This window comes from Diadema setosum, chromosome 4 (assembly GCF_964275005.1).
Source record: "Diadema setosum chromosome 4, eeDiaSeto1, whole genome shotgun sequence".
Lineage (NCBI taxonomy): Eukaryota > Metazoa > Echinodermata > Echinoidea > Diadematoida > Diadematidae > Diadema > Diadema setosum.
In genome coordinates, this window is record NC_092688.1 from 6,072,310 (window position 1) to 6,086,943 (window position 14,634).

General features: G+C 39.4%; 1 protein-coding gene across 1 annotated transcript in view; it reads right to left on the minus strand.

Moving 5' to 3' along the window:
• Positions 1-393: 393 nt before the first annotated feature.
• The window catches only part of LOC140227533 (serine/threonine-protein phosphatase PP1-gamma catalytic subunit B), a 45,573-nt gene continuing 31,332 nt past the window's right edge, over positions 394-14,634 (minus strand). The window contains exons 3-7 of the mRNA XM_072307934.1: positions 10,094-10,324; positions 7,160-7,264; positions 6,071-6,294; positions 5,353-5,487; positions 394-4,321 (exon numbers count right to left, since the gene is read on the minus strand). Coding sequence (XP_072164035.1) covers positions 4,214-4,321; positions 5,353-5,487; positions 6,071-6,294; positions 7,160-7,264; positions 10,094-10,324 — 803 coding nt within the window. The 3' untranslated portion in view covers positions 394-4,213. The remainder of the gene's footprint in view (positions 4,322-5,352; positions 5,488-6,070; positions 6,295-7,159; positions 7,265-10,093; positions 10,325-14,634) is intronic.

Genomic DNA, 14,634 nt, shown 5'->3' on the forward strand with positions numbered 1-14,634 from the left:
TCACAGTCCATCATGCCAACAAGTCCAGAACAACACACAACCAAACATTTCGGCCTAAATTCATGAAGGTGGTACAAATGAAACCATGGTTTAAACCATGGAGCGCCAAGTGTTGTCGGTGAAATGTTTATTTTGTAACGAAATGACAACACTTTGCAACTAAATGAACATTTCGTCCACGAAATGATACTTTCGTAACGAAATATTCTGTGTGACACTTGGCACTCCATGGTTTTTGTCCATGGTTTAAACCACGGTTTCATTTGTACCACCTTTGTGAATTCAGGCCTTCATGTCATCCTAGGAACAAAGGGTCCACATGACCTTGCCAGGAGACCCAGCGACTGCCACACTACAATGGAATGCAAGGAAAGGCACAAAGAGAACAGCCCGTTATCAGATATTTACAAAACAGAACGTGAGGAGTTTATTTCATCAATTCTACATGACTTAACGAGAAAAATTTGTACAAGAGTGAGACTTCCATGGCAACGTGAGCTGTTTTGCATAAACATACTGAACGCAGTGTTTGGAGGCAAAGAGTGACACCAGGAATCACAACATAATTGGAACTTTTTATTCTTACTTGAAAAACTTATCAAAGCAAAAAACCCAACAATACATGATGGTGCAAAATACATTTGTAAAAGCTGTGCCTGCATGTGTGCCTGAGTGTTTGGTGTATATCTGTGCCTGTATATATACATTTGACACAGGTTGACTGAAATAGTCAGTATTGTACCTACTCATGGAAGATGCCGAGATAGGAGATTCAGTTTCCCCACACATGTATGGACATCTCTACAAGAATCGCATGCAAGGTTCATGATTATAATACAGAAAGGGAAATTGGAAAAAAAAAAAGTGACGCTGGAATGTAATACAACATCCCCATCTGAAGTGACAATGAGAAATCACAATTTACAAAGGAACACTGCAACAGCCCCCCCCCCCCCCCCCCCATGATATGTGGTGATAAAAAGGACGTTTTAAAGTGTTGTGGACTGGCAAGTACACACAAAATGTTAAGTCACTTGTCACCTGCCGTTGCTTGGAATCTTTGTAAGACATGGCAGTGGAAGAAAATATTCACACTACAGTAGAGAGTTTCATGCTCGTGGCACAATAATCTCTTCATGCTCATAAATTGATGGGATAGATCATATGCTTGCTCCAGTGAAAAGAGAAAGTCCCTTGACACAGCAGCAAATGTGGCACGTATCTGAGGAGCTCCCTACACATGTAATTAATATTTATGCAAAACAGCTCAATTCGTGATTTGAGGAAAAAAAAAACTAAAAACAAAAAGAAAGTGTCAATAAGTTAAACTTACGTGGTTGCATGGAAACAAAAAGGAGTTTACAATATACACATGATATCACATTAATTCTCACCGATAAAATTTTCTCACACATCCAGCACGAAAAGAAGCAGAAATGTAGACAAGTGGTTGTTGCTTTTTTTTTCTTCTTTTTTTCTTTTTTACTTCTTTTGTATAACACCAGTCACTAAAAAGCCCTTGTTCCAAGAGCTTTCATGAAAACAATTACAAAACTATTTATGAAACATGTAATCCAAGCTCACCTATGTACAGGCTGGCATATTTTATTTTTAAAAAGAAACAAAAGAAAATACATGTATGTCGCTTGCTAAAACCACCTCTTTGGTTGGTTTGCGAACATTTGTAATCCCGCTTGCACAACACTCTTCGCTGTTGATAGCACCTAGCAGCACTGCTTAGTTTAGTCAGATTTCTACTCTAATCAATGTCTCCACTGATTAAACATTACTGCTTGGTACATATGCCAATTAATCTGTTAATTAATATGTGAAGTGGGTGCAATAAAGCAATGACAAAGCTTGTGAAACACGAAACAAAACAAAAAAAGAATTACCATGTGCAGCATGGCACACATTCTATTTGGTGACAAACAGTGCAGAAAAGAAAAGAAAAAACAAAAACAAATAAGTAACATAAAAATCATTCATGATGAGCAATTGTAGATAATGAATAAATAATGTCATGCTTTGGTCCCACCCCACACTATCCGGCAGTGGTGGATGGTTTGTGTACAGAATTGCTATCGTAACAACCCGTCCCTCTCCCATACCCTCTACCCACCCCCACCCCACATAAGAATTAAAAAAAAAAATACTTAAATTAAAAAACAAAAAATGAGAATTCATTTGGCCCATCCACTTCCTCACAAGCTGTCAACATTTCATGTTTCATACCTTGAGAAGCAGAAGGGATTAGCTCTATAGATTTTTGTACAGTATCAACTCCCTTCTGATTCTCAACTGCTGTACGAGACTCCCAGCACATTTGAAATTTGCAATTACATTTGAAGAGTGCTCGCATCATCTTCAAGATATTCAGCAAGGTGCTACAAGATCAACTACCACTGCACTGCATTGTGAAGTCATTAAACTCCTTTGAGACTGTCACCTCTTCAACCTTAGAAGAAACCCCTGTGTGAGGAAGTGAATGGCACCTTTCACTCCCCCAGTTTATGGATTCTAAATAGATTACATATCTCTTTATCTCTTTGTTTTGTACCTCCTTTTTCTTGGGGGGGGGGGGGGTACAATCTCCACCATCAATGAAATTTTATTATTGCTGACAACAAATACGAATATACGAAGCAAAGGTATAACTAACACATCACTCAGACTTCCACTTTAGCGTTCTGTTTTCTTTTCTTGCTTCTCGCGAGTGACACACGTCAGCTGATGTGACATTGCCTATTTGCTGATGTGGGGCTCAACAGCCAGAAATGTCTTTACACTTTTGTTCAAGACAAACATGCCAGGGAGTTTTTCACATAATTCTGCTACATTCCCTTATTGTACATCCACCCCCCCCCCCAAAAAAAAAAACAACAACAAAAAACAAAAACAAAACAAGGGGAAAATAGGAAAGAAAGAGGACAAGTGAGACAGAATGGAATTGCTACATACTGAGATCAATAGTGTGATTGCATTTGTCCAGCTATGTAAGATATAATATGCCTGATAGCGCAAACACATTCCTCATACAGCAGTTTTGGGAGCCAATGTTGACTTCTAAATTTGGCATAACAGCAACAACAACAAAAAATACTGAAATTTTGAGAATACAGCTGGATTTTTCCCCATTATGTTTATTGAATAAACAGTACTGTTCTATCAACAGACAAACGCTACACAGAAATATATTCTTCATAATTAAAAGAAAACAAAATCAACAAACACATAAAATGAACATATTGAACATATATCTCTTAATATATATAGTTGGCTGTGGATCTTACATGGGTGAACAAGTCGGGGGAAACTGCTCCATTGAATGTACTATACTGATTACACACAAATGGTGTGAATTCAAAAAATTCTTGGTTTTTTTTTTTCGTTTTTCTTTCTTCCTTTCTTTTTGGTCTCTCTCTCTCCCTATTTCACAGTAGCAGAGTTCCACTTTTTTTGTGTGCATCTGTCTTGTCTATTTGCTTATTGGATAAACTAACTAAGTAGGGGTGCACTGCTACATCAAATCCTTCGACAGCAGGGTAGGGCTTAATCACAAGCACCCTCATTGGTTGAATACAGGTGATTTGAAGTGACACAGATTACACCTAGCAATGACTGAATGAGGGCGGGCAAACCTTGAAAAACATTCTAACACTTTCAAAAAAATACACACATTCAAAAAAAAAAAATCAATCACATTGCTCTGAACGACACCTAACAAGGGGTGAAACACGAGAACATAAATATTCAGAAGGAACCAAATATCACAACACAAACAGGACACAAACTGATGGCAGATAGTAATTACTAATTAAAGCCCAATCCAATCATTCATCATAATTATCTTTAATCATTTATTATTACTATCTTTTTTTCTTTATCTTCATTATCAGTACTCTGAAAATCAAACCAAGTTCCAAGCACCAGGCCACGGCCCACAGACACACGTAAGTCGCAGACACTAAATCCATCAGGGCGTGGGGCCACGCATTCACACTGTCCGCAGCACTCTAAACTATATCAGAAAATGCCAGAGGAACTTGGGCTACTGGTCACAGAGGTCGTGAGGGTGCGGAAGTTAAGGGGAGAAGAAAAAGACAGAGAGAGAGAAAGATAGATTGTGTGAGAGAGAGAGAGAGAAAGAGAGATAGAGAGAAAAAAGAAAGAAGTAAAGGAAGTATGCTTTGTTGCTGGCTCAGGAGATCCTCTACTTCTTTTTGCCTCCCTTGTTGTTGGAACTGCGCGGTGGGGTAACTGGACGTCCACCAGACATTCCACTGTAGGGGAACTTCTTCTTGTCAGTGGGTTTGAGGATCTGAAACATGGATGAGAGACAGAAATAAATAATGATTAACAATTCAATGATAAAAGAAAAATGATTTATGATTACAGGGAAGAACGGAAAATACAATCACCTTGATAAATGCATACAAATGAGGTACGGGTGAGCAAATTGTGCCTCATTAATTTGGATAAAACAAAGGGTATGATCATACAAAGTTCCAATCACTCTGACAGCATCAACACAGAACTGTTGCTACAGTGCAGTTAGAGGTTTTCACTGATCCACTAGTCCATTGTAAACAAACAATGGATTTTATGATGGAAATACCAGTAAATTGAGTCTGCAATAAGATGTAAGTAATGTACACACATCTTGTTTGTTTCAAAAGTTACCACCGAGGAGTAAGTATCATGTACCAAGACTGGAAAACAGCAGAAAATACCTTCTTCATTTTTTTACACTCTGAGCAAATAAAAGGACTGCTTTAATTTTAAAGACTTACACAACAGGTTGGCATGTCAATCTCTAGATCTCAACAATAGTGATGACAAAACTGGACTGAAAATGCCCAAACTCGAATGAATGAACGAACGAACGAATGCAATTCTTCCATAACACACAAATGTCCCATGTCCTCATAGTTACAAATGGCTGTGATGATCCAGATTTCTCTCGTCTTGCATCACATCATGTTGTTGTTTAGGTTAAGATGCCCACATGGTGATGTAAGAATAGGTATTCAGTGATTTTCAGTGCAAGAGGGTACTAGTATCACATTTTAGAGTTAACTGGCACCTCGTTGTACGTAACAGAAAAATGATACACACACAGATAGCCATTATTTATACTGCTCTTAATTGAATATTGTTCCTGCATCCCGTCAGAAAGTGCTGAACGTACAGTGACTGCTACTACTTTTATATTGTGACAAACTAAAACAGAACATGAGGATATCAAAACAGATGAAACTCAACTCTACCATCACCAAACATCATCAAATCTTAACAGAGAGATGAATAATGAGGAAGACCGCATCATCTTCCTAGGGCTTAGTATGTTACCTGGAAGGAACACATGAGAGTTTCATCCACACTCATCATTGCGCCGGCGTTGTCAAACTCTCCACAGTAGTTTGGTGCAGAGAAGAGTGTTACTAGCTGTCGTTTTGCAAAGAATTCATACCCATCCTCTACTACCTGTGGGGCGGGAAGTAAACGAGGGAGAGTGATTGCCAAGGATGTGACATCAAGAAGATGTAAAGGGCATTATCAATGAGTCTATAATATGCTTCCATCATTTGGTGAAATGTAGAAGCTGAGATTTTCGAGAGTATTCTATGGAGTATTTATTCTTCCAGCAGTGGGATAAACAAAACAAAACAAACAAAAATCAAGAGTGATCAATGAAAACTTCACTGATGCTTGACAAATATGAAATTTTAGAATTGAATCATAATTGAAATTCTGGACTGAAAACTGACACCCACATGAGAAGGTTGATCTGGACAACTATGAAAAAATCATATGCAAATATAATAGCTCCTGTTCAAGAAGTCACAGAAGAAAACAAAATCAATATTCAGGAGAGTATAAATGATGCAGATCAGATGCCGAAATCACATTTGCCTGAAGAGATTATGAGAGTAAGTAAAATCCAGAGAGAAAGAATAGGGCAGGGGTGATTATTACAACATGTTTCATTGTGCAAGCCGTCTTGCTGCATGCATTGTTGTAAGTGCTGGAGATGGGCCGAGTTCCATCAAGACAAAATGCAGCTTACCTGATGTGCTCTGCATATGAGGTCCAAGTCGTGTTTGAGAAGGAATTTGGATACAATTTCGCTGCCGAACGTGAAGGACACACCGCGGTCATTCTCGCCCCAGCCCATCGTGTCCTTGTCTGGATCTGACCAGAGGAGGTCGCAGAGCAGGCCCTGGTCGGGAACATCCGTGGGCCGCATGATGCGTCGGATTTGTTCCATGGACTGGAGGTCGGGAGACAGACCTAATGCGTACAGGAGAAATGGCAGCAGAAAATATGCTTATGATCTTTTTAACAGGACAGGATGGGTCAGGTTAGTGCATAATAAACATTGCCAAGGTACTGAATGCACTGCAAACACATACATGTCACTATAAAGTGGTCAGTACCTTCTTTTGATATTAAAAACACCTGCCATGCTCTAATCAGGATAATTTTGATCTCTTCTACTTTTTTTCCTATTTCCCTCTCTCTAAACATAAATATGTATATTCTGTGAAAAAAAAGAAAGAAATACAGTTCCAATTCGAATTTGAGTCTGATGACACACCATTAACATGTGCTCAGGTTAACTTAACAGTTCTACAAACAGCACACATTCACAGCAGGTATCATCATACAAAAGATGTATCTAGATGTCTTGTAATGTAGAGATGGAAGTAAGTATAATTCACCATCAGTAAAATCTTTAAAGACTCTCTTGATGCTCTTGCATGCAAAATGCACAGTACCTCCTACATGGCTTGAAATCTCACAAACGTTCAACCACAACAACCACAATGTGAATAACAACCCGCTTTGCACTTTTGACAAGGATTTGTTTCCACTTGATTTCCCTTCCTACTTACAATGTGACCATCAACTGGGAAATCCACAAACTGGCACCAGTCTTCATTTCTAAACTCGCTTCAGTTGGCATCAGACAGACTCACTGACACCACGCCAGTTTGTTGGCTGTTGCGGACACTGCATGCCATGGCAATGTGAGACTACATCCATGAAATATGATGCGGTTGGTTGCCCTTTTGGAACACAACTCCATGGGGGTGGGTGGGAAAGATGGGGAAACAAACGTACCAACTGAAATAGGCACAGGGAAGAAACTAACCTCCGTGACAGCAGAAGATCTTCTCATCAATGATTGCTGTGATGGGTAAGCAGTTGAAGCAGTCTGTGAAGGTTTTCCACAGTTTGATGTTGTATCTCCTTTTACCTGCAAGGCAAGGGGGGGGGGGGGAATTAAAGCTTTTACAGCCTTATAAAAACACAACTGCTTCACAAACACATTAGTCTCAAATTCTCAATTCATGTGACATACATTGTACACTGTACTTGGTAGATGGCAATGGGGAAAACTCTACTAACAGCCAGAGCATGTCTTGGCTGTATGATATTTATTTATTTATTTTTTTATTTATTATTATTTTTTTTTTGTGCATCAAGTTCCTCCCTGTTATACTACTGGATGCCAAAAGACAGCTGACCATGGAAAAGGACATTAGTATTACTTCCTTTTGCATACAATCAATGTTCTCACATACAATCAACGTTCTCACACAGTAAACTTCAACGAGCCAAAACAGTAATTAGACCTAGCCAAAATGCAACATTGACACTTTTTTCAGAACACACTGGTACACTTTGTACTTGAAAACATCCTAAAGCATCAGTTTATTCATACTGAACAAGCACACACAAATGGAAACACACTCACACATACATACATGTAAATACACATTGCACAGGGTAATCAATCTCCGTAAAGAAATAGTTCTGTCACATGCCTTCCGCAAAATGTAAATTCATTGATTTTATGTCAAACAAACTGTGGAGTCTGTAATGGGCATTATGAAACAATTTGGATTACAATCACTACTCTCACAATGATTTTTTTTTTTTTTTTTATGCTTGCTGTAGTTTCTACAAATACAGAAAAGCTAGAACTTTTCAGTACAGGTGAAACCAAACAACAACAACAACAAAAAAAACTATGCAAAGTCTCTTCAGCAGTGATTACAGCTTCCAGTGAAAATGAATTCCTGCACATTACTTCAATAAGATAAAATGCCACATGCTTTGAAGGGCGATTAACCCGTTGAGGACGGTTTGATTTTGCTACAACACGCATTTCCCATAGACCCCTGCCCGAGTATACTCGGGACTCATCCTCAACGGGTTAAATATACACCTTATTCCCCCACCCCACACAGTATGCTGTTGCTACATAAAATCAAGCAAAAGAGTAAACAAAATAAACCAAAACTGACTGCATTCCACTTAATCTCACCTGATCACTAACATCCTGTCTATCCATGTATGGACACTGTCACTGACAAAGATTGTGTTACCTTAAATAGCATTCTTTGTGTACACATTGTATTTGACTGAATCCAAAATGCTTGGTGGAAAAACAGACAAGTTAACTGCAGGGACACTCTGTATCATCCTCTCTCTTTGTCTCTTTCTAAACATTAAGTTTTAATAACGTAACATTCCTCTCATTCCAATGTGAATGAAGCCAGAGTCTACCTTATCATTTTTAATGGAATGATGTACAAGTCAGCTATACAAACCATTACAATGTGAACCGATTACATATCAAGCACTTCAAATGATTGAGTGCAGAGTATGGACTCCCTAGTCTGACTCAAAAGTAGTTACATTCCCGAATGTAAAAGTGAAAGATTTTTTTTTTCTTGTTGACATGTACGGAAGTATTTTGACCCAGGGGCATCAGAAAATTCCAGAATTGCAATGACAAAAGATGTACATTACTCTAGGTATTGACCGATTCGGGTCCGTTGAGGGCAGCAGACATTTTATGGCACTGGGCGCAGCCATGAGCTCAAATTGCGGTGTCTCAGCCGACCCCCCCTGCTCTCCCCCACCCCCCAGGCAACGTGTTTATCGCGCACTTGTAACAAAGGTTGGCGCACTAAGCAAGCATTCGCGCACTCAGTACGAGACGCCCATTGGCTAAAGCAACCATGCATCAGTTTTTCATTCTGCGCGCGTGCTAATGTAGGGAGAGGGGTGGGGAGTGGGAAGGGGGGGTCGGCTGAGACACCGCGTAATGGCGCTGCCCATGCCAAAAATACACATAGCGCCTCACAGAATCGCTCAATAGGCGTAGGCCTTATCCTTTTCCTTGCACACTCCACTCAAAGCTGTACTGACTGTAAGGAACAGGCTGAAGAAGCCATGAGCTGGAATGCCACTACATGAATGGAGGTCTCTAAATTGTAACTGAAACAGCAGCATCTCGCTTTATTTTCTGTGCCTACAACATAGGAAGCCTAATTAGCTTTCTTAATATCAAATGCAACAAGAACTGGTTACAATATTATTGGCTGATATGATATTGTCCAGTCCAATGTTCACAGAGTTCTATATTTTTTTTTTTTTTTTTTTTTTTGGGGGGGGGGGGGGGTACTTGAACCCCACAAGACACAATTATGTTCACAGAATAGTAGAACATCTCCTTGGTTGTATTCTCCCAGACAAGGTACATGTATGCAAAGGGGCTGTTACTGAGAAGGAGTCATTCCAAAGTGAATACTCTCTGTGCTATTGCATGAACCATAAAGTATGCTATGAGGTCACCCTGACAGCTCCTTGTGAATACCGCAGACCAAATGATGCAAATCCCAGGGCACATCCTACCAGCCAGTAAGAGCTTCAAGTTAATTACTCATACAGAACACCCACAACACCCTGTGACAAAATGCATGATGAGAAAGAGGACTTTATGTAGGTCTTTTAATACTTTCCCTAGATACCACAATATTCTGAGGTGCAATTTTTGTTGTTGCTGGGTTTTCTTTTTGTTGTTGTCATGCTAGATATATGTGTTGTTTTATTTTCGTTTTTGTTCTGGGGAGGTTAATTTACAAACATCACAATAAGTTAACTTAAATATCTGCCCTTAAACTTGGAAATGCGAGGAAAATAGTATTACAGACTACCCCAAAATATGAATCGAAGATACATCTACACACACACACATACACACACACAGGAATCAACCACAAAGGCTGCTTACATTCATCGTAAAATCCGTAAATTCTGTTGATGCTGGCGCACTCGTGGTTGCCCCGCAGGAGGAAGAAGTTCTCCGGGAACTTGATCTTGTAGGCTAGCAGCAGGCAGATAGTCTCCAGGGACTGCTTGCCCCTGTCTACGTAGTCGCCCAGGAACAGGTAGTTGGCCTCGGGCGGGAAGCCACCATATTCAAAGAGTCTCAGCAGGTCGTAGTACTGCCCGTGGATGTCACCTGCAATGGAGTGACACAAAGATAAGACTCGATGTTGATTATGTGTGCAGACTGATAACGACAGATTATGGGACAGGCACGAGGTCATACAAATTCAAGTTCGCGATACCATAACTTTTGAATCTATATTTATTGTACATTTATTGTACAACATTTTTTTTTTTTTACATTTCTGTCCTCATTTGCAGTGAACTGGCTGATAGTGCTTCATGCTAATATCTCCCTGTGTGACTCATTTATGTACCATATTCTAGGACTACGTGCACGCATGTACAATACTACATGCATGTTAAAAACAAGCAACAAAGGTGACAGCTTGTAAGAAGGACATGCTACCTATGATTAATGACTCCTCTTATTTGAATATTGATCAATGTATTAATGTTTTATTGTTTTGATGTTTTAATGCTTCACATAATTACTAGAAGTACAATTACGAGGACTACTGTACACCTACTGTACATGTACATAATAATATTCCACACTAAAAGTGCAGTTCTTATATCAGTTGTGTTTTGGAGCAAAGTGACATGACTTACATGTACATCCACTGAAACAGTAAATTTTCTCATCTTTGCTTGGTAGCATTTGGAGTTATTATTTTTTTTTTTTTTATGTACATTGTACATTGTGTATCTCTAACCCAAGACTACAGTCTGAAGACTTTTATTTTTATTTCTCATATCTTTCAGTCAGCCCACTTGTGACCAGGGTGGCCTCCCATTTCTCTGCATATTGATGACTCTACGCATGAATAAGCCTTGCATCTGCTCTTCCGTTGACGTCTCTACTCTCAGGTTAACCCACAAACTGCTCTACGACGTATGACATCCAAAGTATTTTTAGTCTGTGTGACAATGTGACAGACCCAAAGAGATTATACCACAAGAGGGCGTAGTCCAGTGGGGAGGCAGCCGCGCGAGGGAGCCGCCATTGCACGGATCCTGTACAGTTATTAATCAGTAGATGGCAGCGCACTGTTTAATGCGCTCGACTTGAATATTCGGCGCAGTGACCTTGCGTTGTTTTATTGTGACGTCACAATGGTCATGTTTAAGCGTCATAATGGTGCTGATGTTGTTTGATTTTATGGCGTGAGTGGGAATGTACGCGAAACAGACGTCATAATGCTCAAGTACTGTCTAGTCTACACCCAAGTTCCCACTGTTTATTTTGCGAACAACAAAAAGGTCTGGACTCTACCAGATGGTTCAAATGATATGATTTCATCGTAGAAACTAATATTTAAACAATTAACCACATTGTGATTCTGAAAATGAAAATGTGTAATGAAGAATAACATATCATTCCAGATATGATATGAGAAGATATGACTTGAACGTAGACTTAGATCCAGTGCCAGGAGCTGAGTGTGCGCTCCCTGTTCAATTTTGGACGCGCTATTTGTACGCACGCGTATGGCGACTACTTACTCTATAGGTATAATCTCTTTGGACAGACCACACAAATAACCCTTTATGGCAGGCAGGGCTTCTCTTCCCATGTCAACCACATCTCACACAACCTATTCCAATCAGAATGAGCTACACAGAGTCACTGAAAGGACTAAGTTGACGCTTTTTTTACAACATCTGACAATATGTGACCCGCTACAACGAAAGGATCCTATTAAAGTCGCTGACGTCTGAGCTGAGAAAATCGAGTTTGAAGTCACATCATCAAAATTGGTCAAAGCAATCAAATTTCTGTTTTGGGCATAATTTTGTAGTATAATGTTTTGTCTATCATCTGCCGAAATTTCGAAGCTAAATGATCAAAGGAAAGGCATGAAATCAGAATTTTTCTCGGCCATGATTTTCTGACTTTCAGTGTAACAGAAGCGTGTCCGAAAATTTGAATTTAGCGCCGCAGCTAGACTCCGCCCCTAGCAACGAGGAGGTAATCTTATTGGTCATTGCGTGGCATCCTGATTACTGATTAGTCGTGCGTAGACCGCTGGCGCTAAGCTTGAATGAACATCGCAGAGGTCGCTAGGAGCATACCTTCTATTGTTAAGCAGTGAAAACTGTCTCGCTCCCCTTGACCATGATAGCGTCGGAAGGAAAACTTTGAAGACGTTTTTCTCGAAACTCTGATTTCCACAACCACTTGACATGCGCTAATACATTGTAAAATCATCGATATCTCCGCAACGGAGTATTTTCATGAGTTGTGCTATATATATGAAATTACAGGAGAAGAGTAAGGGAATAATGTCATGCCATTTTCAGAAAATTGTCCTTCCCCGACTTTCGGATCCTTTTGATGTAGCGGGTCACATATGATCCGGGCACTGTTACATAAAAGTTATGATTAAACGCAAGTCAAATAAAATCATAAGCAACTTGATTTTCAACCAATCAGAATGGAGCGTTTGGGATTTATGTTTGATCTTCCTGACATGCGTTTTATCGTAACTTTTATGCAACGGGGCCCAGCAGTGATAACAGACTTCACGAGTAGCAGTTGTGATTTTCCATGTGTACGTCAGTCGTAACTCTGCACAAAGCAGTCATATTGGTATTTATGTGATGGAGCATGAGGGAAGAAAATAAATTGCACAATTTTGTTCTCAATAATTTTCTGTCAAAAATAATTAGAACTAATGAGCTTTTAACATCTAATGTGATGAAACTGGCATATGATATAAAAAACCCCAGAGATTGTAAATGCTGTATCATGAACGATTAAGGCATAATCAATAAGAACTGATGGCATTTCTGTCAAAATTTGATGCTACTGTACTTGCTGCTTTGTTGACTGCACATTTTTGCACCTGTGAAACTGGACTGCATTTTGCACCAACATGTGCCCGATGCAGACTGAACAATCTATCTGAGAATTGGAAAATGAAGCTTGTGTAAGCTTTCATACAGTACGACATGATGTTTAATATTCAAATTAATGAGAAAATACTTGAACTTACAGCTTTTATTTACTTGCAAATACTCCCATGAAGTACTGCAACAGGAAAGACAATTCAGGCATTTCTGTACATTTCTATGTTCCGTGCAATGAGTACAACACAATAAAAAACTCTTCAAAAGAATATTATTGATTTTTCTTTTTGTTTTAATAAAGTATCAATTACTCACAGCAAGGATTAGGTGGCATCTACAGCTGTATCTGATTTTCCTGGTTTTTAAAACAATGCCTGACTAAAAATCAACATTCCTCAAGAAGTGCTGAATATAATGCATTTCCTGTTTACACTGCCAAACTCCCAGCAGTTTATTCATGAAATGAGGTCTGCAGAAGACTGGTGGCCTCTCAAAGCCAGTCATGTGCACAGCAACAATGCTGTTTTGTTGTTGCTGTTTTTTCTAGGGGAAGGTGGTGTGGGAGAATGGCAAGCAATTTGGTGAAAGATTAATCCCGATGACGCATTGACACAATTGCATTTCTCCTAAACTAATCAGGATTTTGGGTATTTCCCTTCATGTGACTCACTAGAAACACAATGCACAAAATTCTTTTTGGTGCTTGCCATGTCTTTGTGTACATGGGACATTTGCTGCCTTGCATTTCAGAGCGGGTTTGCAGGTACGTTGAATCACATTTCATGTTGTTGCAAGTAGACCAAAAAAAAAAAAAAAAGGACTTTCAAGGAGTCTACTAATAGAATAGAAATGTGCTGTACAGTGTTACCACCTTAACTAAAAGACTTCCAATACTTGACCCAAATGTTTGAGGTGTGCCATCCTGAAGGAACATCCAGGTGTTAATACAATTATAGTATTCCCATTACACATAATAATTTTCCTGGTATGTCATACAGTAGTAGCAATTTGCATTTCTGGTACGACTGCAATAGAAAATGTCATTTGTATGACAATCCGTCACTTACAACTGTACACATGTGGAATTGAATACCATTTTGTAAAAAACATAATTTGTTCACTGACTGACACTACATTTAAAACAAGAATGTTGAGAAGGGAAATTATTTCATGCACTGAGAATAAGACCTAAATGTACAGTCCCCAATGTTTTCAGTGAAGTGGTCCAAAGAATATGAAATTTGAATAGATCTGCATGTCCCTTGACAGCGCTCAGGGGGATCCCATTGAGACTTGCCTTCAGGATATACATGTAAGGCTATTTGAAGAGCACATCAAATCGCTCCATTAGAGAGCATCCTGCTCCGGACAGGAACCTGCCAAATGACATTTCCGCCTTTCCCTGACAGCAAACCATGAAAATAAGTCAGAAAGCTGCCCAGATTTCCTCTGATCGTACCATACGCACCGATTCATTCCGGTCAGTGGGCAGTATAAAACTGTGCTGCACTGCTTTAATAGCCAGCAAAA